Below are 26522 nucleotides of genomic sequence, written 5' to 3'. Positions count from 1 at the left end.
ACAGTGATGATTTGTGTACCAAGAGTGACCTTCGCTGTCCAGAATTGTGATGAGACACCTAGCCCACTTTTATTAATTAATTTGACCAAATTACCACAGATACCATGACTGAAGGGTGTCGCAAAATAATACACTAGAGAGGACAACATTTGATGAAGGAAACACCATGTGTCAGTTGTCGTATAATGCAAGGTGAAAATAAACTAAAACTAACAAGGGCAAGAATTGCTGACTGTCTGCATGTGCACAATAGAGACAAACTTAAAGGAAACTTTGGCATTTGTACCAAAATAAAAGGACTGCTTTGACATTTTTGTTTAATTCATTCCATGACAACATTCGTGACTATAAACAATCAAATCACAATTCACCTTTCCCGTTATTTTTTTGAGGAAAGTTGGGGGTCAGGAAATATTTTCTTCTTCCTCATAAAAGAAAATAATTGAGAAGCACTGGATGATGACGTCAGCTACGTGTTAACTCAATTTTTTTATCCATCTGACACAGATGTCTAATGCAGTTGTTCACAGTGTATCAAGCCTGGGAAGAATTGTAATGAGGTATAATAGCCAGCAGACAGAATACTGATTAGAATAAGCCCACAAGGAAGAATTTTATCCAATTAGTTTGTTCAAATAGTCCAGATTAACTAGGATATGCGAATATGCTGTCAGTTACATGAACTCACCACCACAATGTAGCGTGGTCGGTACTGGATGGTGCCAAAGAGGCCGAGGATGACGATGATGATGTGGAAAAAGTTGGCTAGGATGGGCACCCACTGGTAACCCAGGAAGTCAAAGACCTGCCGTTCTAGAGCCAGAACCTGCAAAGCAATATGAAGAACGGAGAAACACATTAGATTTAAAAGCATAATGCATTTCCTGCACCTGGGAATATTTTGGGTTTGGGAAGGCACGCACACAAACCCACACGCTGTTATTGTCTCATCGACTGAAAACCATTTCTACTCAGGCTTACGGCAACTGGCTGACAATTCAACACTGAGCCAATCTGGCGGAGTGGCTTGAGTGATTCTCCTCCAACAGTGGGAGCGCCCCAAAGGCACAGACTTGAAGTTGAATAAAATAAACAATGGCAGATGTATTGATTCATCTACTACTGAGCTAAAGAGAAGCTCACCATTTCCTCTTCCTGCCAACAGCCTCTTAGAAGCATAAAACTTCATCGGAGGTGAGACAAATATATCGCCACAGGGAGCTTAGGCGTTTAATAAACCACAAGCTGGCATACATTGTTTTCACATGCATGAACAGCATGCACACATACAAGTAACCTAAATCCACTACAGTGAGAGCAAAACATTCAAAGCTCCCATGACATACTCCATTCGCACATTTTTGCATTTAATATTTTGTATCATTTACATCATTTCCCACTGTTCCAAACCTCTACCCAATTTCCTTGGAGGCAGAGCAAAGCAATTTGAAAGCTCATGACAGCAGGGATTTGCTGTTTGCATCAAGTCAAAACAGCGGGTGAAGAACATAAACCATTTAATTAGGATTCCATCTCCCTTTTGATTCCATTGCACTGCCAATTTGTGTGTACATGCATGTGTGTGTTTGTGAGAGCCTGAAACGGCGTGTTTGAGTTTGTGTTGACATGTCATTTTCAGCCACACACCTGAAGATGGATGGGGAGGGGAGGGAGGGAACTTCGCCCCACTGACACCAGCGCATGAGTAGCACGCACACATATTCTACACAATCGAGCAGGCTCCTCTTACTAAAATGGAAATGTTACCAGGCAACCCAATGAGACCTTGTGACAGACAGAGTGGGGGACATTATCAAATAGAGTGTGATAATTAAGAGTGAACGGTCCTCCGCATAGAAAGCGAGAGCAATCAATTCTCAGACGCAGTGGGTAGTGACAACGAACAAAGTGAGTGACCGCCACAATGAGAATGAAAATCGTGGAGCTGCTCACCCCAACGTAATAGCTTCCACTCTCCTGACAAGGGCAAAATGGGCTGATCGGAATTGAAAAGTTAGGAGAAAATGTTCAAAGTATGCAACGGACAAAGCAAGATAACTCATAGATTGCAGGTTAACAAAGAATGACTGAGCGCCATCCTTCTTAATAAATTCTGTCTATCGGCTGGATGAAGAGCCGGCTTCCAACATCTTTGTGTGGATTATGTAGGTCAGCAGACAGGGTACAACTAGGATCCTAAGGAATGATGCGTTCACACGAGGAGCTTTTAATTTAATTAAAGCCGCAACTAACAATTATTTGAATAATCGATTAATCTGTTAATTATTTTATTAGTTTTCCATCGCTGTATTCAAAACCAGGGCGTTATTTTAACTTGACGGCGCATATGGGCTAAAACACAAACATGAATTAATTAGGATTCATTGATCACTTTCGTAAAAGCAGATGTTTACAACTAACTTATTTGGATTCAACACAATGACAAAAAGTCTGCTTACATGGAGTACTAAAGAAATCAAAAGATATCTACTGTTGAGAGGCTGAAATTTTGAGGATTCGGAAAGCGGCTAATCGATTTATCCAAAAAAATCATCAATTAATTTGATAATTGAGTAGTTGTTGGTTCAATCGTTACACCTCTAAATTGAATATTTATTCACATCAAAATAAGTCATTCATCCAAAGTCATCAGTGTGGAAAAATATGAAGGCTACAAACAGATTTTCTAGCTAACAAAACTAGAACTTGAAGATGCACACAAAAAAAGCCATTCAAAGTGCCGATTTGAATGAAAGAAACAAAAAAAACAACAACCAAAGTCCATTTGTGCAAAATTCATCAGCTGGTTTTGGTCTGTTTGTCTGGAATAGTGTCCAAAGATTGAAAAGATTGGTTGTGACATATAAAAGTGTACTGGCATGAGAGAGGTGTGCATGCATGCCATATTCTCCTCTCAATGCCGTCGTAAGACTCTCAGATCGCCACTAATTCAATAGTCCATCGAGATGACGGCAATCAATCTTGGGGATAGAACGATCTCACTCACGCACCATCATTCATGTCCGTATGGCTAACATCTCTGAGGAAGCAGATTACCAGGGAGTGGGGTGGAATTTGATCACCGACACTCTTCCATGAGTTGTAAGCCGGCAACAAAGTGGCCCGTAAAAGCCTCCTACGGATGGATCGCCTGATCGTACACAAATGACTCCCTGGAGGCAGGCAAGTTCTTGGTGTTTTAGTTTGGGTGTGCATGATGAGGATTGTCACCCACACATTGCATTCCTCCTGTAAATACTTCACTTGAATACTACTTAGTAAATCAACTGGACTTTCCGGCTGATCGCGGCTCGTTCTTATCATTACTTGTATTGCTTAGAACCAACTCTGAGGATGCACTGATGGATTAATCCAAATGATGCCATCATTTTTATGGATCGCTGGATCACTCAGGTATATTTGTGTACATAGTCCTCCGAGGCAAATCTGTCTTCTTTCTGTATTTTGTTTCAGGTATCAATTCAGACAAATATGAGACCATCATGCATCATTTGACAGCAAAGACTATCCAGTTTTTATAAGCCTATCATTCTCTTACCCATAGCTTCCCATTTGACATTGTTCACGTAAGGCTATTTAAAAGCTCTTCAGGCTTCAAGTAGATGATTATGATGCTCAACAACCTGAAGCGTAAATAGTAGTATACGTTGGAGCAGTGTGACACTCGTAAAGCTTCTCAAACTGCCGCTGAACAGCAACCGGGGACAGAAAATGATCTATTTATTTATTTCTAGGTGGCAACGCAGTACCAAGTAGTGAGCCATAATCAAGGGAATAATATGCTTGGAAAAATTGCAAAGCCGAAGCGGTCAAATGTTGATGGCTTTCCCGTCGGTCCAAACAATGTCCGGGGTAACTTCCTGTTTGCTAAATTGGTTTTATTTTCAGAAATGATTGTTTGACTAACAATTTTCTTTTTTGTTTATTTAACAGTCATTTTATGTAGAAGTGGCAGAAGTCAGAGGTTGCTGCATCGAGAGAAGCTGGGATCTGACACCAAAAGACGCAATGTAATGCTTTCATTTTATGACCACTGATTATTTGACAGATCAAACGTGGGAGTTATTCTCAAAGTGCTGGATAAACCCGCACACAACAGCGATCAAATGAAAGCAGCCTGTCAATCTCTCTTGCGAATCTTGGCTAAAACCAAAATCGTAAAGTGCCACCTGACTCACCCCAATTAACAGGCAGCAATTTAACTGACAGAGTAAATTCTCATTATGGCTAGCAGCAGTTGCTACACTCCAGCCGAGAGAGTCAATGAGTGTTTTTATCCACTACCTCATGATGTTAACAATTAATTGGAATAAAAAATAGATCTGCATTGTTTGAGTACACATCATGGAAACACATATGATAAGTACACACTCTCAATGAAAAACGGCTGAATGCCCGTATCATTGGTTGATATAAGGAGGATGAACGTTATTCCTCCCATCAACAGAGTAGAATCTGTCAAGGTTGCTGATGCTCCCAAAGCAATTTCTGTGATGCCACCCTAGAACAAATGACACTCCACAACACCCGTTGAAATGGAAAAAGACAAATGGGCTCGCAAACGGGTTGAGTTTTATCTTCATTATAAAGGAAAATTGCGGTGTCATTGATGTGGAACACAAACACGCGCACACACGTATTCAACCTTGTGAATGGACGTCCACAATCTGGATTTCCCCAGTAAAGGTCATCAAAATTAATAGCCTGGTAAATTGATGACATTAAAAATGTAAATGGTCATCTCAAGAGTGGTAGAGACAAAGAGATTGTATTGTCCAAGAACACAAACGTTATTAGAATTATGACAAGGCTGAAAGAGGCCTGAAGCCCAGAAAGACCACCACCATCTTTGCACATGAGTCGACCAGTAAGCAGCTGAGAATTTTCAAACCAATATCGGCAGTTTTCATTGTCAGTCACACGTTTCAAAGTTGTAACAAACACGTTTTTTTCCCCAGTATCTTGCCATTATTCCTGTTTTTATCACGGCTAGCCACGCTTCAAAACAACACCATCAGCAATGTGGATAAGCTACGCGAGTGTTGCAATTCAATTCAGGCAGGCTGGACCACTCGGAGGTTGGTTCTGGGCCACATGTGGCCCACAAGCCGCTCATTGAATAGCTAAGTACCTTGGCTTGTGACACACACACACACACGCACATTACAGGCCGTTGTTCAATCAACTTTATTTGGTACTCCTGCTCTTGGAGTGGCCAGACCTTTTTGTTCTTCAGAGGATGATGAGGGTGTTGGCGTAACGCAATCAACAACGCCTCGGTCAAGGCCACTCAGAACACAATACCGATGTTCTGACAAAGAGGGCAAAGGGAGCACTCATGCTGACCCACACTGTACTGTATTGTATATAACTAGGACAACCTACAAGACCTGCCAAAATGGAAGTGGTTTTCCATAAAAAAATATTAGACTGGTAAAGCCCATCAAAAGTAATTGCATGTAATTCATAGCTTTATTTTTAAAAAAATTTAAGTGATAATGGACCAAAAACAAAGTTATTATGTTATTCAAGGATTTTTTTTTAAATGTATTAGATTTTTTTTGTACTGATTATTGGAATCGTCATCAGACTTAAAAAAAAAAAAAGAAAGCCATACTGTCGGGCCCCAAGCACCATCAAATTGATACAAAACTAATGTACCGTTAATGCATACATTCTGTCATAATCATTCACGTATTAGTATAAAATAAAGGAATGTTTTGGAATACAAAATTTCTTGGGGTTCAGGAACGGCTTGTTTTCGTGCCATATGAGTATTAAAAGAAAACACAATCAAAACCTATGTTCTTCATACGCTGGTAATCCTGAGCTTCATTCAGAAATGGGCTCAGAGTCTTCCGAATATTCTACAACATACTAAAAGGCAGGAAAGCTCTAACACCCATGACACATTTCTTATCTGTTTGGATCATTTCAATGGGTCTGCTGTATATCTCTGCCAACGGTTGACAGTGGAGACAAATATTGTTTATTCTATTTAAAATGCTATGAATCACTGTCCAGAGAAACATTGTGTGAACTTAATGGTGGCAAACCAATAATGTTCTCATTTGCAAAGGCCTGCTTACTAAATCCAACTGACAGCAAATTTTAGCTAAATGCCATTGCGGACAGAGCAGAATGTAGTTGCCAGCATACTCGCAAATGAGCGGAGTGGCTGGAGAAACAAAACATTGACCGACATCCAAAATTCCTGATGAATATTCAGCGTCAATTATGAACGTTCTATTGAGCAAAAGAATTAGCAGCAGAAGCACGTTGGGTTGTGTGAGGCGGGGGAGATAACGCAGCCTAAACCCCTTGTAATGTGTGGGAGATGGCAACAAGCCAAAAGGATAACGTCTAGCCTTTAGAGACAATGCTATTCAGGATCTTCCTCATTGGGGGAAAACTTTCTTGGAAGCACTTGAGCTGAACCCTCCCAGAGGTTTTCACTACAAACTCAATTTAGCTGCTGTTTGTCATCAAAAATTGAGGGAAAAGTGGACTGTCTGACTATTAAGACTTTCTTGGGCTGCCTCGGGAACACGTACACCTGCTTGTCAGAAATCAAATAATATGCCATATGGTGTATTTTTGCATTTCACTCATGCTCTCAAGATGTGTTTGAAGCAGTAGTTCCTCTTCTTTTAGAAAAGTCTTTTCACTCATTTTAGGCCATTCACTGAAAATTGGATTACACTGCTAAGTCTGTAGAGGTTTCTTTGAAGCCGCATCAATCTGAATAGGGGTGTGTTTGAAATAGCAATACCTAGTTAAATATTGATATTGTATTGATACTCCTCCTTGACACTAGGAGGCGCAACAGTGCCAATGACTCACATGAGAAGGAAGCACCTGAATGTGGAAAAAAATATGTTTTTTTTTATTAATTGATGACATTTGCACATGTTCACATTTGTGATGACATATGAGTAGACACAACTTACTGAAAACCTTCCATGACAAAGGCAAAGGGAACCTTTATCAATCCTTGCAGACTAACCATTACGTATCTCCACTCAACCAATGTCATGGTTACTCACTGACATTCGCAGTGCAATGCATCCTGATTGAGTTCCTAATACCAACGCTTTTATGCCAGGTCATCTTTAGTTCAACCGTTAGGATAAAAAGAGCTCCTCTGAGCACAAACAAATCATTAAGCAGCCCGAGCTACCCGGCCACTATCTGGGTTGATTTGGGGTTCTGCTAGCATCCAGTCCTGTTGTTTGGAATAGCTAAGATGAAGACGAGGAGCGAACGGAGGCTTCTCGATCAATATAGCCTCATTATCAGCTGGCTTCCGTCGTGGAGAGTAGGGTCCCCCGCGCTAGGACAGCTGATGAAAAAAAAGTGCAGCGCAATTCAATTAGACGATGCCTGAGATGGCGAAAGAGGTTTGATCAAAGCTCTCAGCTCTAAGATAATTAGCATAAGAGGTGCTTCACAGGAGCTATTTTTTCATCCGAGCGGCCATCTATGTTGTTTCGTTAATGTGACTTGAGCCTGTAATGGTCTGGGAATAACATGGTTCATTGCCAATGCAGAGGTTTCCTCAAAGGGAGAGTGGGGCCCCCATACTTGCACGGATAATCACGCGAGCGCACACAGATACTCAACCTGGTTACTTTTTAAAAGGTCACACAAGGTTTAACGCGACCCCTTATTGTGGTTTGAACTCATCAAAAATTTGCAAGCGTGCACATGCATTTTAGCAGACAGGAAGTGTCAGGTCATCTCGAAATAGTGCCTTAGTGGAAATAAAGCCGTTTCCTGGAGTCTTTGGGGACTTTTTAGGCAGCTCGCTGACAGTTTCATAAACCTTTTAACAAATGCTCCTCTCTAATGAGGTCTGATGTCTAGGAGGGAAGAGGGTGAAGAGGGATCAGGTGTGTCCTTAAATAGGGAGAACTGCTGTTCTTTTTTTTTTAGAAGTTTCCCTCCTTCACACACCTAATTGAACCGATTGCACTGTCTGATAAACACACGTGGACCGTCATAACGTCGGATCCTGTTGGGAAACATTTATGGGGGGGTTTGCGGCGGATTCAGCATGGTGAATCGGTGTCGTAACGTTGCAACATTTTATCACACTGACGAGTTGTTTGCGAGCGATTCGGCACACAGGGCAAGAACAGGAAGTGATGAATGCGGAGATACAGTAAGTGTTGGAAAGCCTTGAGAATTTTGCTCATTTTACACATCGTCAACCTCCACATTTTGACGTACAATGTCTGTCTGGATAAAAATATAGCAGAATGCAGAATTGTTTATGTTTTTATATTCCGCCCCAACAAAGATCTTTCTGATTGTTTTTTTCTAATCATGAGAAATGATGACTACCACCGCTGATGGTGTGGCAGGGTATTACATTTCACGGGTGAGCAGAAGGTATGTGATGGTTAATGTCCCTGTCTGTCCGCTACACTGTATTTTCATCATTTTTTCCAGCGCAACTCCCAACATTCAGTCCGACGCAACAGGGGGTCGGCATCAGTCGCCGGAAGGCCATTAGTTTTGAAATCAGAGACCAGTAAAACCGTTCAAATATTTTAAAAAGATGAATGGTAATGGAAAAAATGCCAAAGTTATCTCTTTTTTTATAAAGTGTCATTCATAATTTGAGTATTGACATGACGCTGATGAAAAATCGGCGGCCACGTAAAATGATGTGGCAGGCTGTATATGGCCCTGGGGACTTGACTTTGACACCTATGATCTAGGCCTTTAAACTGTGTGATTGTAGTGATTGGGTGCACTATAGAGGAAAGAGCCACCATCCTCGCTTTTTACCGCAGTGTGTCACATTGAGACAAGCTTTAAACAAGGTTTCTTCTCAACGGCCCATCCGTCTTAATGTGCCAATTCAAGTGCAGCATGGCGCAAAGGATGAAAGCCACCATGACAACATATAAACAGGGTGAATGGCTGCAAATGCAGCCATCAACGTTGCCCCCGTTTGACCTGGTAAGTGAAGACGAGATTGTCTTCACCACTTGCTAGGGCTGCACAATCACAATATCAGTGTTGTGATAGTTAACGTGTACCTAAAGAAATTACATTTTAACTATCCAATGAAAGATTTTTTTTTTCCATGCTGAAAATTAAGCAACCTCAATGTATTCCTAGCTAATTAATTGGAATTAACCTTGATAATGTTGGATAGAAATGAAGATATAAGTTTGCATCTGCCTGGTCAAGTTCAGATCAAAGCATACAATTCCATAAGAAAATTATTGCATGTCTTTGCGATATCCATATTGCATCGTGATATTCCATCTGTCCATTTTCTATACCACTTGTCCCCACAGGGCTCGCGGACGTGCTGGAGCCGATCCCAGCAGTCATCGGGCAGTAGGCAGGGGACACTCTGAACCAGTTGCCAGCTAATCACAGGGCACACAGAGACGAAACACCTATCCGCACTCACACTCACACCTAGGGGCAATTTGGAGTGCTCAATCTGCCTACCAAGCATGTTTTTGGGATGTGGGAGAAAACCGGAGTGCCCGGGGAGAACATGCAAACTCCATGTTCAACTCCAACTCAAATACCTGGTAAAAATCAAAATCCTGGAGGTGGACCATGCATGATATCAAATATTTTGGTTTTATTTCTTGAAAAACATGCAAGACAATGCGTACCGTTTGAAAGAGACATTTGGCTACTTTATTCAACTCAGGCGTGTTTCGATTCCAGTTTGAGACGCTGCTCAACAACACCCTAACAACATCAAACCGCATCAACCTGAAAAAAGAAATCAACACCGACAGCACATTTTCACTCCCACCTGCATCAACAAGAGACGAATACTGTTGATGATACAGCTGTTGTGCTCATTGTTCTCTTGCCGCTCAACGCCCCTCTACCCTGATGTCTCTCAATATCCACCCTCTGCCGATCCAGCTCAGGTTCTGATTGAGGTTCTTCTGAGAAGAATGATAATTGTTCAATCTGTAAAGTTTGTTAAAATAACTTTTACCGAAATGGTGTTGTCTAATAATTATAACGAAAACAGTAGGCGGCACAGTGGTGGTCGACTGGTTAACAAGTCCGCCTCACAGTGCAGAGGTCGTGGTTTAGATTCTGGCTCTGGCCTTGCTGAGTGGAGTTCACATGTTGTCCCCTTCCTACTCCGGTTTCCTCCCGTGTTTCCAAAGAACATGCATGGCACTCCGAATTGCCCATGAGAGTGAGTGCGAATGGTTTTCTGGCACCCAGTCAGGGTGTACCCCCACCTTCTGCCTGAATCAGCAGGGTTGGGCTCCAGCGCCCCCGCGACCCCCGTGAAGATGAACAGTTAATAGATGAATGGATGACTTGACAACATGTCAACATCAAAACAATTAAACTGGATCACAGTAAAAAGTTAATGTCACATCTTTTTGTAATTGTTCTTATATCTTACAACTTGACAGTTAAGTTTGCTTGTCATCCAACACAAAGGGTAAGATATGAAAGATCATCAAGGTTTCAACAGCAACTTTAAAGGCATAGTGATCATCATTCGAAAAGGCAGAGATGTCACTCTATTAATACAACAAATAATCTCCACTTACCAACTGTAAGGTACAAATAAAAATGAGCGTGCACCGGCCGCTGCAGCAGCCCATCGTGTCTGTCCGCAGTGACGAACTATGATCCGGGAGAGAAACACTTTAAAAAGCTGGTCCAAGGAGCTTCAAATATAGCGAGCAAATTCAGTCTTGATGGAGAAAGCGGAGTATTGTGTCTTGTTTTTTTTCCCCCTCAACCTAGTCGTTTTTTTAGCAGAAAAGAGGACAGCGTCACACTTGATGTTTCTGTCCGGCTTGCTGAGGTGACTGGCTGCCTGGGAGACGACGCTGGTGAGCTGGTAGGTGAAGGAGGAGGGGCTGCATGGTGTTGGTGAAGCAATCAACCCGGAGGCTGGATTGTAATTAGGAGCGTCAATTTGCGATTCCACCATCTTCCATCTTCTGTCTTGATCAGACCATTTAGAAAAAATGCAAAAATTAACAAATAATGTTGCGGTGATTGCTTATATTTGAGAGCTTAAATGTGCAAGGAAAAAAAGTTATTCAATTGCCTAATGTCCCAATTTGGGGATGGAAAAGAGGCGACATCTTGTGGCCATAAAATGAAACACAAGTTTACAACAATGCCATTCGTGATTCTTTTATCACGCAATCACATACAGTGACAATGCAATAGAAAAAAGAAATAAACAACTGTCTGTCTGTCTGTCTGTCTGTCTGTCTGTCTGTCTGTCTGTCTGTCTGTCTGTCTGTCTGAAATGAAGAGAAAGAGACATGGCAAAAATACAAGAGTAATTTTTTCTGATCCATAAAGAACCCTGAAAAGAGCTCACAGATTTAGGACTGCCTAATAGCACGGGAAGCTTTTCACCCTGATAGCAAATGTCAACGTGTGGTGAATCTTTCTAATATAAAGAAGAAATGTTTTTTTTTAGTTCCTGGATCTGTCTGTAATGAGTCAATTTCATCTTTTAATTCAAGTACTGCATGAAATGAAGTTGATCATTGCAAGTTACTTAAAACACAGTTGAATGATGATGGTCGTGTGCAGTGTTACGTTCTACGTACTAAGTATTACTAGTGACTTGAATTTGAAAGTGATGTTTCTTTACAATGTTATTGCTTTTTTTAAAACACTGGGGGATTTATTCTTTTATTGGTTTCAGCCTTTAAAAATAAAATGCAAAATTTGCAAAGATACTGTAGCTGGTAAAGTTGCGGTCCAGTGCAATACAGAATAATGGAAACAATGAGAGCAGCAATTGCCCTCCCCACCCTGCACTCAGCGCATAAAGGAAGGATCCACCTCTTCTCAGCTTGATAAATGTTTTACGCCTCTGTGGCCTGAGCCAGAGAACACTTTACATTTCATTTCATCACACACCCCTATAGTACGTACATATGTTGTGCTACTTTTTGGTGCCTCCATCCCACACTGCACTTCTTATCTGCATCTATTTGCACTCAGGAGTAGCTAGTCACAGTTACTCAAAGTATCCTTCCGTGATTTAGGTCTAACACCTTGAAAATTAGCTGTTGGTAAAACTGTGAGTTCACACACTACAAATGAGCAGCATGACTAGTTTGACTAATGGACCAGCAGGAAATGAAAATGTGCACCTCATGAATCCATTTATAAACACTACAAGTTGGTTGTTTACACCGCAATTGTTTTCCTTGAGTTGTGTTTCTGGTAGTGCATTGGACTACAAAATTGACTTCCCTTGAGCTGTAGATGTGAAGTTTTGTTTGCTATTGTATTAATTTATTTAGAAGAATATAATTTACAGCAGCTATAAAAGGCACACACCCCTGTCTTAATGCCAGGTCAAGATAAACATCTCAAAGCTTATTTCCACCACTAATATGACTTATAACAGTACAATTTAACTAAAAAAAACATATTTTCAAGAGGGAAGTAAAAATAAATGAGTATAATGTTAGTGCACAAATGTGCTCACCCTATAGGCGGTGATGTGGCTGGTTAGTTAGTTAGTTAGTTAGTTAGTTAGTTAGTTAGTTAGTTAGTTAGTTAGTTGGTTAGTTAGTTAGTTAGTTAGTTAGTTAGTTAGTTAGTTAGTTAGTTAGTTAGTTAGTTAGTTAGTTAGTGTGTAGACCTTTTCTAGCCACTGTGTACATTTTCTACGTTTGAGTAGATCCCATATCCTGTGAAGACTCACTAAGCACGCGACTACATTAGAGATTGCTCCCTCCTTCCCTCCTGCATATGTTATGAGAGCATTTTGTGAATGTGTGCTCTGTGTGAGTGGTTCCTGCAGTACTACTTGAAAGGTGAAGCTGAGGTCATCGTTGAAATTCCATTGAAAGCCTTGAAGTAGGCTCTCATTGGGTTTATTCAATTTGGCCAGCACCTTCTATTTGTGCAAGTATTTTCGTGTGTGTGTGTATGTCCACTGCTCTTCTTTCATGACAATTGTATCCAAGTCCCCTCGCGGGGCAGTCGTTCTGTGCAAAGACGCTAATGTGAAACGACAGGTCAGCCAATGGCGCTCTGCTCTAAGGGGACCCGCATTGTGCAGGAGACCCAGCAGTCTGGCTCTGAGATGGACAACAATAGACAAGAGACCTCAAAAGGATCAGCTTTTTCCCCTCGTTTGGGGCATATAGGGCGGTTACTTTTCAGCGCTCGGTAGGTTTATTTGGCCTCTCAGTCTCTCTGCTCTCATAGGAAGGCAGGCAATATATATATATATATATATATATATATATATATATATATATATATATATATATATATATATATATATATATATATATATATATATAGTCGTGCATGGACCTTGGCGGAGACCCGCTCCTCTCCAGTATTCTCTGAGTTAATAATGACATCATGCTTTTCAGTTAGCAGTCGTTGTAATGGCTCACTTTGGCCGCTTGGAGGCCAGCGTGAGTGAGGTCGATTTTCAATGAATGGATGCCTCTGGTGCTGTCAAGCCAAACCTAAGACGGCGAAAAAATACAGGATATGAGTTGCTTTCTGTCAAAATAAGCAGTAGTATTGAAAAAATATCTACGTTCACAAAATTTAAGTTTGCCCCATGAATCTCGAGTTTTGTGTTCCACTTTCTGTTTTAGACTTTGTCTGTCTCAGCTGGAAGAAAATGCAAACTACACACAGTAAGGGCAAAATTGTGTCAGTAAAGAAATATTATTATTATCATCATCAATAATAATAATAATCATAATAATAATAATAAAACTGCTTAGCACATATTGACCTCACAGTTTACCCTCCTGCCATGATGATCATTTGGTCAAAGGAGGCAGAGCTCCATGTCAAGCATAAAAACAAATAATGATGACATAAATTATTTTCTGTAGTTGCCTATGTGCTTTATGTTGGTCAAATAGATGCTGCATTTTTAAAATATTTGCTCGACGTCTGGCTGCTTATTTAATAGTAAATGCAATCCTCAGTTTTGCTCATACATTTATGCATCAAACTTTTAAATTCAATCCCTCGCCGGGCTGCATCACTACATTGTTTGTGCAAGTCCAAACTTCAACCCTTTGTTTGTATTTTGAAAACTGTCCCCGGAAGCGAAGCGCTGTGCTTGCCACTGGTCGTCACGTGTGCTGCAAGGCTGATGGAGGCTGAGCAGGGAGGAAGGAGGCGAGCCCCTCAGCTTCCGCGTCAGCATCCCTTCAAATAGCTGCTGTCACTTGACTGCTGCACGCACAGACTGGCATTTGCAAGGCACAAAAAGGGGGATCCAAATCAGACATTTGTGTGTTAACATCAGCTTTTATGTTGCATGGTGACGACAATGAGCGATGAGTGCTGAGAGTCGCTAAAGGAGGTTTGGAGCCCTGCCAGGAAGGATAGCGATGTTCAACGCGCCTCGTCCCGGGAGAAGTCAACCCAGAAGCTGGCAGCGAGAGACGGAGATGCTCCTCTAGAGCACCGGCAGGTCGAGTGAGTACCCTTCAATGTATTTTCCGCTTGCCCGCGCTAATGACGCCTGGACTGATTTTAAACCACTCGCCCCCTTCCTGAGATCAATCAATCAATCAATCAATCAATTGCTCGCTCCTCGGTTAAAGTGCATCCGTGCATTCATCAACCATGTGTGAAAGTTATCTGACCAATTTGGAAATGGTGCACCCCCCCCCTCCAACTCCACTTTCCTTTTCCGCCCCTCCCTCTTGTGCACACACCCCCGGCGCATTGCACGCACGACCGTTTTACATCATGCAGAGGATTGCAGCGCGAGATGTGATGAAGCTTGGGGAGAAAACTTTTGATCAAAGTCAGTGTGTGCCGCATATTACTGAGGGCCCAGCGTCAATGTGAGCCTAATTAATAAAGCCTTTGTCAGGGGGCCCTCCTATCACAGACACTCATCACTAATCCGCTCGTGGCCCACAGGGCGTGGGTTGCCATATTATGGTGATAAGAGAGCAAGCACCAGTCATACTCAAACTGCAGCTGCTTGTTATGAGCGGTGGTCAGAAAGACCAAAATGACCCCTGAATGTCATTTTCAGTGACTTTTCAAGTCTAAACTTTTTATGGGTGAGCATGTGTTGTTGGAAAAGATTGGCATTGTGGACAGAATTCAGATTTTAGATTACATTAAATTTTTTCTTTCATTCTATAAATTACTTTCACGTTTTAATGGGATAAATTTCATGTTTTAAGGTGGTAAAATTTACATTGTAATGTCATCAATTTCACAATCTGGTATATTTCACGTTATAATGGCATCGATTTCACATTGGTGTCGTAAATTTCAAATGTTTTAAGTTTGACTTGCGTATTCAGCAAAATAAAAGGAAGATAAAAAAGTTTTAGGAAGTGTAACTATTGCATGTGACGTAATCTCACTGTGTGCCTTTAAGAGGTGCAGCCTGGTGTGTTATCTCATGATTTGCTGCAGGTGAGTCTGTGTGAGCGTCTGGGGATGAGTTGTGGCATACAGCAGCTCATTGCAAGTGCTCTCAGTTTGTGTTGTCTCATTAAAAAGTGCATCAGCAAGTCTGTCGCATTAATAACTTTATTGCTTTATTTTTTTCTACTCAACTCAGTGGTGTTTCTGAAGCTTGCTCGATTTATGCTCTCCGATGAACGAGGAACTCCACCTTTCACATTAGCCATGAAGCTCCAGCCCCCTGCTTGGAATCCTGGGCAATAATGTTCACGGCATGCAGCACACCCACACTTTGCATAGAAGAGCCTCCTGTTCCCTGCTTGTTGTAGAAAATGACGACAAGTCTCAGCCTCGAAATCCTTTGCGTGCGTTCAACATCAAGCGGGCGAGGGCAGAGTCAGCCTTTTGTTGAGGGGTAGGAAACAGTCAGATGCTCCCCACAGAATTATCTCTGCCGATGTTGCACCCAAGGCAACAAGGACTGAAGTGCTCCTTTTTCTACTGTGATGCCCTGCTGTCTTCGTCTCATAGTTAAAGTATGCGAGAGTATGAGAGCATGAATATCTCATCCCTTTCATATGACAACATGGAAAACTGTACATTCAACATCACACACACGTTCACCTCTTTTGTATAACAGGAGTGGTGCCTTGACATGAGTTTAATTTGTATTTCATTTATATTTATAATTAATACTTTTTTTTTACTGTTCTTATATATGTAGCTTTAAATATATTACATTGGCGTAAATTAGAAATGACCATTAATGACAATCTCTTATCTACACTGGCTGGGAAGTGCAAAACACAATAATAAACTGTGAAACACTTTTATATTGCATGAAAAAAAAAAATGCAAATTTCAAAACACAAATTAACGAGACGCAAAACTTAAAAAAATATTTTTAACAAAAGCTGAAATAAATTTACAGTAAGACCTTATCGGGGACTGATAGGAAGAGACAGGACATTTTGAGCTCCTGCTAATAGAGGTGATGTTTTTCTGTAAAGGTATTTTGTGTAAAGACCTCTGCTTACAAGCTGACCTTGAAACAAAAGTAACAAAAATTGCATTGGCTTCTCAAACTGTTACTTTGCAGGCGACTTGGCTTGCTGCTTTGTGGGTGTGCAATGGTGAGGATAAACTGCTGCGTGTGCACCTTATCCATATCATTGTGGTATATATCAGTCAGACAGGCGTGTCCTAGCCAGAAGTGTTAGTCCGGAACCTGAGCGAACTTTTAATGCTATGTGGAGACCAACAGGCTCATGGCAACAGAATCATGTCTGCATGAAAATCACTTCATTATTAATGCTGAGCAGAGGCCAAGGAGGCAATGCAGAGGCCAAGTGAAGGAACAGGGCTTTTCACTATATTACTGATAAATTGGTTGATGTGTGTTAGCAACAAAAAATATTCAAGAATAGTCATTTTAAAAAGAAATAAGCAAATTTACTGGTTTACAGGAACGAGAAGATGAAAGATGTATTTGCGTTGTCTCATTTGGGGACAGTCTGGAGCCCTGACATGTATCATGAGCTCAGATAGTGTCACATTGCAAAAGATATTCTGTTGCATTAGTTAGCTTGGAGCATCGTAGTACTGTAACACAGTGACTATACTGTAAATATAATGGATATAGACACAATGTAGAATGAAAACAAATTAAAAACACAATTGTCTGTACGTGTGGCGGACTGTGGGCTGATACCTTGGGATTTAACCGACTTAATCCAACTTTTATTATTACCTCATGAAAACCATCAAAAACAAGTAAGACCACACAACTGTTTCACATACATCATTTGAAACAGTTCACAATATGTTTTAGGACCAAAACGAAATATTTCTATAAATTGTTATATTCACCAGTGATACCGATTAATAAATCGCTACAGATTTTGGATGTAACAAATTTTTGTAACAAGTCAATGTCATCGAGAGCCAGCTCGCTGGCCTTGGGAGGACAAACAGTCCCATTTCTAATATAATTTCAGTTACAGCGGCCAACACGACTGACCCTGGGCAGAATAGATTGACATGGCAGCACAAAGAGGATGAAGTCAGATGTTCCAAAAATGCAACACTAAATAAGTACCACAAAGAGAAATATTACAAAATAAATAGAAATTAGGGAATTGAATGCTGGGAATGAATTAATCCAATTTTACTGATGTTCAAATTTAGAGTAGTTTATAAATAGTTAGCCTTATAAGACATTTTTAACATACTGTCAGAATATCAATTTAAAAAAACACCACTGTGCTTTCATTTTGTTTCTTTATGTTTGTGTAGATTCACAGTTATCCAGGTCATGATCATTCACCAAGGTTGAATGGAGAAAACTGGACTCTTCTTGTTTGGTAGATTTGTTGGGTTTTATTTTTTGGGAGGGGAGGGGGGCTTCTGATGATATTCAACTAAGATTTGTGCAACTATGCTGTTTGGCTAAGAAAATGTAGGTCAGAGCTACTGATAGTACTTCTGCCATGGAAAAGGCCTTGCAGGCCAAATCATGTTTAAATTGAACATCCAATAAAATTCATTTTCCGCACATGATACTTTCAAGCCAGACACGATAAAAATGCTGCGGAGGGGCTAAAGCAATCATTGGCAAGACCCCGCCCTATCTTGGCTCTTTGCTCATTTTGCATACCCACGCACACCATTCCAGCAGTTTTATATCTCCGATACCTCTTATGTCATCTCGGAAAAGTTAGTGAGAGTTATTGTTCGTGATTGCTACACCTACTTTAGTGTGTTATGAACCTTTTATTCACCATGTGCTATGATAATGAATTATGTAGTCTGTCTGCAGACACTTTGGCATTATTTGCAAATGAGCATCTGTTCTCAATTGTCTTATCTGGATGAATGATGGGTAATTAAAAATCAACAATGAAACAACTGCACATGAATTGAAGTGGGCCAATTTTTAGGTAAATAGTTAAGACGTTTGCAGTTGCATGGCAAACATATTTGTATCACTCCGTCACGTGCGCCTGGGGAAAGTGTCAATTGTTATTAGCTGCTGTCATGATGAGCCGCCGACCGGGTGCAGCAGTGGGACAGCTGTTCTTGGAAAGATAATATGACATCATAGAAAGGATCATCATTGACATCCTATCCAGCGGCGTGCCGCTTTGACATATTTTATCTGACCGCATCAGACCTTCCTGTTTGAAAGAAAGCCTCCGTGCATTTTATTTGACGTGACATCCTGCGCCGTTATGCGTCGGCTTTGTGTCACCTCGTGAATATCAACTTCTCTGTCTTGCCTCGTCTTTTTCCTACCTCGGGGCTGCTAAAGAGTGAGGCCATGCTTCTGCCTCATGGAAGTAGCGACTGGGGAACAGCTGGTGGCAAACTGGAAGGCACCATTCCACTATGTGTTCAGAGGGGTGGCCTTGCTGTTTTGCAGACCAAAATTATCGTGGGGTATATTTTGCAAGTTGTATTTGTTGTTGTGCGGTGCGTGATGATAACTTAGGGTTAGACGTTCTGGGAACGACACACCTTAGTCTATTTAAGATTACTTAATTATTGAATTAATTGGTACCGTTCTACCTTGCGCATTTGTGTAGCCTCGTCAGGAGTTGGCCCACTTTTCACATGGGAGGTCGGTTTGTAGGTTTTAAAAGATGTTCATGCATTTGCAGTTTCGAAGCAATTTGTTCCTTGTAATTCTGTTTTATTCCCATTCCACCGCTGGCGTCCTGTGCTCCAGGCTTATCCTGTGTTGCACAAGCCAAGTAATCGTCAGGTTATCTGATGTGAAAGAAAGAATCCCAATAAAGCAAACGTCTTAGCATCAAATTATACTTGTGGTCTTTTTATTTGGTCTTCAGCGCGTGCGTGAGTTGCATCGATCGCCTTGCTTGTGCAATACGAGATTCGGTGCTGCTGGAAGTAAAAGTAATTTCAGTCAATGTGTGAAGTCTTCATGTTCAATACATTCAGATTTGCCACAGAGGCAGTTGTGAGTATAGAGACTCAAATTTGCAGGGATTTAAATATTCTTGTTTATATAGGGCAACAGTGCCTTCCGGCTGCTGTTCAGCGGAGAAGCTTAAATACACCTTTGTTTTTGGCTCTTTTTATTTGTTTGGTTTGTTACTTGGAGTGAAGAAGGGCAATCTGGAAATACTTCAATGTGCACATTTGAACCATTTGCACTGTTGAGTGGTGTGTTTCAGAATGAGGAGATGAAATAATGATCAGTCTTGCCAACAGGAAGGCGGGTACCCTGATGTGTTGTGCGGCAAAATAAGTTGGGCTGCTCTGCCATATGAATTCATTTGCATATGGTGCCCTGGTTTCATACCAGTTCTGCTGTTAACATTAATGAGGAGCATGTTCGTCTACAGGAATGTCTCAGCAGCAGCCGCAGCAGCAGGCGGGCGAGTCCCCCTTTGCACAGGAGTGCTGCTAATCGATTTTTCTGACTGTCACAGAGGTGTACGGGATGAAGAGGACAGCAGAGTGTTCATGCTGACTGCTGTGTTTATTTATTCATTAACAGGCGGTCTGTGTTCTCTCGGAGGACTCTTTGCACCCGCATACGCTATCGCTCGGGTCTCAGGGTGGCGAAGTGCCTCCACCTCTTCTCCGTTTGCAAGTGAGCGTGCGGGGGGGATGCCGAAAGTTGCAGGAAGGGTGGAGTCGACGTCTCCCCCAGAGAGGCGCGTTGTGTATCGATTGGTTTAGTAAGAGAATCTGCCGGCTTTTAGATGTGCTGCTTAATAAGAGTTGCTTGCTGAAAGTGGGATCACATCAACTGAACTCCACCCCAGAGGCCGCCTTGGTCTTGAAGGACTAGTTCACAGCGTATCAAAACATCCGCTTGAAGACGGTTGACAACATTTCATGAAAGGACTTGGGTCACACTCTTTATGTCCTCTACGTGATCTGGTTTGGTTTTTAGATCAAGCCAAAACCATAAAGTTCCATATCGATGAGGTATGTGATATCGCTGTGTCCCGTCACTGAAAGGAGACCTTGATGGTCTCCCTTGAATAGATGAACATAGATGTTGCTATAGCAGCAGTTTTACCAGTACTGAATAGCCATTTTTTGTGAAAAGAAGAGTAAAGAAATCCACAGACTATACTTTTAAATAATAATATGAGTCATGGTCGACTGTAGTTATGAAATAGCTCTTTTCTCAACCACAGTTCAACACCAGTTTGAGAATCTTTGCGACTGTCACGCTGCTCAATTACGTAGTCCATATCCTCAACAAATTTCTCAAAACAGAATCTTTTCAGGAGCGTTTCCCTTGTATAGTTTGTGACAAATAATAATGAACTTTGTTGTGAATGATTCTTAATGGTAAGGGAGAATCTCTCTCACTGACCTCTTGTTGTCCTTCTTGAAACTGCAGTTGAGACTGACTCAACAGCACATCTGTTGGATACAACCCAGTAGAGCACTCCATTTTTACACAATGAGTGAACAACTGCAATTCTTAACAACTGAGAATGGCACACTTTCTTATTTGGACTGACTCCAGAAACACTACCAAGTCTGAACGCAATCGTTTACTCGATGAACTGTGACTGGGGCTGCGAGGATTATTTGAAAAATTTGAATAATCCCGTGATTATTTTACTGCACTCACACATACCACTCAGGGTAGAAATGAGTTAGTGTGATGGCAGAAAGACTATTCAGATAGTCGATGGACTAATCAAGAGCATATTCGATTAGAAAAATATTCCAAAGCTACAACCATAGCTGTTACTGTCCATTCATCGTATTTTATGTTCTTCTTCCTGCCTGAGTAGCGTTTTCTCTGGATCTCTGAAAGAAGTTAGGGTTTTGCGAAACAAGCCATCTGGCGTGTCAGGTTAAGTGTCATACGCGTCACGTGTGAGCTTGCAACCCCAGCGGTCTCATCTATTTGTTTCCGCCTATCTTTTAGCATGCAGCACAGCAGCAACATCACACAAACTGACTCTTCAGATCCTGTAGTGAGTCGGTAGTCTTGTCACAGTGTGGATATTGTGGTCTTTTTTTTTCCCCCTCCCCTGCACGCTACCATAACTGTCAATCACAGTGGTGTGCCAAAAGCCTGCTTCAGAGGAGCACTGAGCTATTTTGGGAGGAAGCAGATTGTGTTAAGTCGGAAAGCAAAGTGACACAACTGGGGTGGAGATTTCTTGGTGCCTCAAAACTTTGAAATAGCTTTATTTAGTACTTCCCTCCCATGGCACCTTGCGGATTTGCACCTTACACCTTCTATCAGAGTGCAACAAAATGCCATTCAACATATTAAAATCTTTACATAGTACATCCGATACATATTGGCTAATTGAAAATATAAAAAAGCCTACAAAAACGTATATGCCAAGCAAGCGTGTCATTGAGAAAATATCACCGACTATTTTTATCTGTTTTTGATGTGTTTTTAAATATATGCATCACGCAGAAGAGCTGAGATCCCAAGCGGATTGGTTTTGTTGTGCTGTGCTCACACTTGCCCAACGAAAGCACCTGCTGTGTTTGTCGCTACATTAAGTCATTTGATCAAGAACAAGATAAGCTCTGTCGACATGCTAGCTGTCACCGAATCTACGCTAACCTAATTACGGGACTCTGCGATAAACTAATTAGTAGGGGCTTGCACTATGTATTAACACGTTAAGACCGGACACATACACGTACATGTTTTCAGACACAGACAGCTTGTGATATCAGTGTCATTTCCTCCACTGGTAGTCAGCAAGTGTGCGGCACTGATATAATATTGCTCACTTGCCAAATTTTACTGAGCCTTCCTTATGCTCTGTTGAAATGAAATCATGAAATATAATTTACAATGCAATCTGTTGTATATTTATCGTCGGAATGATTACGGTGATTTAGTCTTCATCTGTAGAAAGAATAAGACTCTTCATGAACCATGTTAAAAGAGCCATACATCAACGTTTTGGAGCTTTTAGCTATGTTCAAATGCTATTTCCTCATCAATAACAAAGTGGTGTTTGCTTTGTTTTGTTCTGTGAGTGGTCAAATGTGTGCCCAGGTAAAATAAACTAAAGTGCTCAGGAGGGTGAAGGTGGAAACAAAAAGGGCGCCTGTTAAAAAGTGTGGTTTTGTAATATCAAAAATGTGTCCAATATAAATCATTGCATAACATTTTCCACCATTGCCCCTAAAACCTGTCCAACTAATTTGAAAAAAAAAGTATTTTATCGTATTTCATTAGGGTTCCTAAAAAGTTGCAAACAGTTTTGCTTGTTGCAAAGCAATTTTGAGCATGTTCAAAATTGCTAAACGACAAGAAAAACTCTTGACGACTATTAAAACTGATGGCGAATGTCTGGCAAACATCTTTGTGACTGTTTGCGACCGTGAACAAACCTTGATAGAAAATCAACATTCAGGCCTTGTGCAAACCCTCGCTGCTCAGCGAGATACAGGCTACAGATACAAATACAAAACCAAGGGTGTGCAGACTTTTTATAACCACTGCAGGAGGTTAGAAAGACAGCGTGACTCACCTAACTAGGAGCCTACATGTTTGATTAAACTGAAACCCGCACCGCTCTTTCGCCCATCTCCGTGTATCTACGTGTGTATCGCAGTGGCAGAGAGCTTGAGCACCATCTCAGACGTGCACGTCGGTTACCATTTTAGAATTTACCCCAGGTAATGGTTTTTCCATAAGCCGCCATTGTTGACGATGACCGGCCTTTTATGCCTGAATCAAATCGATGGCGGAGCAGGGGAGCTTCATGGCGTCTGCAGAGCCACGATAAGGCTCCACCTTTCACATGGAAATGGAATAGTAGAGTATTAGACACAGTCATTTGGATAGCACAGGCCGCTGAAAATGTGGTAGCGAGGCAGTTTAGGGGTGTGTCTCATTTCCGCTGAATAGCTTAACGTTCGCACAATGCTTGAGGTTGGTGCTGTTTGGAAATGCGCACACCTAACGGGCATCTTTGTTTCGTTTTGACTTGAAAGCAAGCTTGCAAGTGCTGAAAGCAACCCGGCGGAAACCATCACTGTGGTGTAACTGTCAACCTACACCATTTGTGTTTCTTTAAAATGCATTCGACAAATACCTTTCCGTGCCCGTTTGTTTTTATCAATGTGTGTAAGAATGAGAGAGTGAGTCACAAACCCTAAAGATGAGGAAAAGAGCGCCGTGGAAAATGGTTGTGCAGACTGTCGAGGTGTTTCAATTGGCTCCTAACACTTTTCCTCTGGGAAATATGGGCAGCAGAAGCACATGCTGATAGAAGTGTCACAGACTGTCAGTCCTGGACGTGTACTTTTTATTTATTTATTTTGCTCGGTGTGAGTCAGAGAAAGAGGTCCAATAAAAGTGCAAGGTGTGCAATCACACAGGTATGAGTACAGGAGAATCAATTGAAGATTTTTATTGTGATATGGCGTTAAAATGAAATTCTTCCAAAAACTAATAATAATTAAAAACACCACCAGGTGAATAAATAAATGAGATTGTCGTGGCGGCCCAGTCAGATCCGATACTGGCCCTATATATTCATGATCTAAGATAATGGATGGATGGAATTCTTTCAATTATTTCACATTATAGTGTATTATGTAAGCCTTTGAGAAATCACTACTTCCATGTGGTTAGCTGTTTTGCATGTAATGCTTTTGTTCCGGTAAAATCTTTTGATCTCTCAACTACCAACTAATACTGGAAAATTGACTGACGTGTTCCACAATTATGGCCAAGATTATAGTCACGATTCAGTTTTCATCAATCTTGTACTCATGATTGATAACGACACTTATACTTTGATGCATTCCTTTTCAATTGATAAATCATACCGATTCATCAGTGCTTTGAAGTGATCCTGTTAGTTAAAGTGCACCCTGAACGAGTTGACCCTTCGGCAAGGCTGTGTGCATATGATACGAGTCTGGTCCTCTCTCAAGAGTTGCGTTCGTGTTTAAGAAAGTGTTTTTCTCGGTCACAGTGGACCGAGCAGCGGAGGATGCGCAGCTGTCTGCGAGAGAAGATAAGGGAGACAGATTCTTCCCATTTCTTCCCTCCGCTGTTTGATCCGCACCTCCTGCCTCATACCGCTTTGACTGCATGTTTATGACAGCCCCTTGTCTCCTCTCCCACTGCACGCTGTGAAATAGCACCGCTTCTTCTTTTTCTATGATGTTGCATTACATTGGAAAGGCACGGAACACATGCAAGACACACCCTGCTCGCTCCCTTAAAGAGGTAAAGTGAGTGCGCCAGTATTCACAATGAATAATTGAGTTATGTGGCTGTGTGCAGAAATAGCAATCTTCCACACAAGTGTGAAAACATCAGTCGCAGAGCAAGACCTGGGAACAGCGCAGTTTGTGTCCGCTTCTAGTGCGTTTCAAATACAATCTCACCTTTTTTCTTTAATGGCCAAGATGAATTTGCGTCAGGTATTTTCTGATTGATTGATGCTGCTCTCGCTGCTGTTGTAATGAGAGTGAAGTCAGTCTACTTATGTAACTGCAATAAAGTCACTATAAAATGGTTACATAAACTTATAGTGGCTGGGCTCAATATGCATTTTTACAGCAGCATTTTCATGTGCATTTCAGAATATGACAATGACATCTGCACTTGCATGCATAGAATACAAGGGATAAAAATGAATGACTAAAAAGGGATATGAGAACATTGTGAACCTGAATTAGCTCATAAAGTGCAGCCATTTATACATTTATATTTCAGTAGTCGGTATGTGAGTGGGTCAGTCCTCTGTATGAAATTATTTAAAATGCACAATGAAATACAATTCAGCTAGTTTTGGTCTGTTTTGCCCAGTACTGTGTAGTGGGGTTGGTGGCAAAAGGTATCAGACCCAAGGGCAAGGGAGCAAGTAGGAAAAGTAGGAGTGCATACTCAAACAATTATTACAAAAAAATAAAATAAAAATAAATAAAAATAATAATGTAAATAATTAAACAATATATTTTGTGTATCATTTTAAATGTGACATATCCTCACTCAAAACTATTAGTGGTGCTGCTGAAACAATTATTACAATAACAAACGCAATGGTGCGAACGTGTTCTGCATGCGAGCGTCTCTCTGAAGCCGAGTCCGTCATGCGGACCTGACCAAGCTGAGGGGATAAGACCAGAACAAACTGACATGAGGGCCTACAGCCAAATTCCAACTGCAGCTCTACGTTGACGGCTTAACGGAACGCTTGCAAGTCAACGCCCTTCCAAAGCTTCAGTGAGGCAAAAATGTTAATGAAGCAAAAGAATTGTCCATCATGTTTTAGTTAACAGCATAGATTGATTGTGCCATTTTTACTCACAGGCACGCTTAAAAGAACTTCAAACCAGTTAATATTTAGGGCTCCATTTCCAAGTCTGGCACGAAGCGCCGTCTAAATCTGCTCAGGGATGGGTCTGGTGAGTGTTTGCATTATCATACTCTAGTCACGCTGACACGAATGGTACACTTCTTCTACAATTATTCTAAATGACTCATTAAGTTGCTGTAATAAACTCATTTTTCATAGAAGGTATAATATAGATTACACACCCTATATTTATATTATGTTTTGTTCCACAGTTTGTTCTCATATATCCATCGCTTCTAAAACTGTGACTATTAACATGTCAATGGTGTTTTTGCATCATTTGTTAGCATTAATCTAAGTAGGCCAACCTTAAAGCAATATTATTTGGTGGTTTGAATACACTTTGTTTTTGTGTAATTCTCTCTTTTCTTTAAAATCACACGGGGATGGGTTAAATGCAGAGGACAAATTTCTCCACACCCAGATGTGTGTGTGATGATCATTGGGACTTTAACTTTAACTTTAGTTTGGAAAACTGACTTGAAGTCTCATTTGAATAATTGGTCACGATTCCACCAAAGTGGTGTTTATTGTCAAGTGACTTTAGATGAGTTCACTGCCACCATCCAGCGCTTGTATCTTGACTCTGCAATAAAAAAAAAATAAAAAAAATCAGCCGAATATATCTCGAACAACTTGTGAATCGGGTTGTACAATTTACAAAAAAAAAAAAGTGCTGTATGACTGACTAAATACTGCTCAGTCGGTTAATGTGTAGCAGCAGCGGTGAGGTGGGGG

The 26522-nt window shown here is 41.1% G+C and overlaps 2 protein-coding genes across 5 annotated transcripts in view; one reads left to right on the top strand and one right to left on the bottom strand.

Moving 5' to 3' along the window:
- Positions 1-10901, bottom strand: part of nkain4 (sodium/potassium transporting ATPase interacting 4) — a 30418-nt gene extending 19517 nt beyond the window's left edge. The window contains exons 1-2 of one of the 2 annotated variants that reach the window (XM_088368952.1): positions 10584-10901; positions 689-826 (exon numbers count right to left, since the gene is read on the bottom strand). In XM_088368952.1, the coding sequence (XP_088225078.1) occupies positions 689-826; positions 10584-10637 (192 nt within the window). In that variant the 5' untranslated portion in view covers positions 10638-10901. The remainder of the gene's footprint in view (positions 1-688; positions 827-10583) is intronic. The other variant, XM_088368951.1, reaches the window with a different exon arrangement.
- Positions 10902-14130: 3229 nt separating this feature from the next.
- LOC148401774 (uncharacterized) overlaps positions 14131-26522 on the top strand; it is a 28820-nt gene continuing 16428 nt past the window's right edge. Inside the window, exons 1-2 of one of the 3 annotated variants that reach the window (XM_088369013.1) lie at positions 23965-25651; positions 25739-25833. The gene's annotated coding sequence lies outside the window, so the exon portion shown is untranslated. Of the gene's footprint in view, positions 14479-23964; positions 25652-25738; positions 25834-26522 lie in introns of those variants that run through there. The other 2 variants (XM_088369014.1, XM_088369012.1) reach the window with 2 other exon arrangements.

This window comes from Syngnathus floridae, chromosome 2, assembly GCF_059516105.1.
Source record: "Syngnathus floridae isolate MCC-2025c chromosome 2, RoL_Sflo_1.0, whole genome shotgun sequence".
NCBI classification, from domain to species: Eukaryota; Metazoa; Chordata; class Actinopteri; order Syngnathiformes; family Syngnathidae; genus Syngnathus; species Syngnathus floridae.
This window is presented reverse-complemented; position numbering and strand designations above follow the sequence as displayed.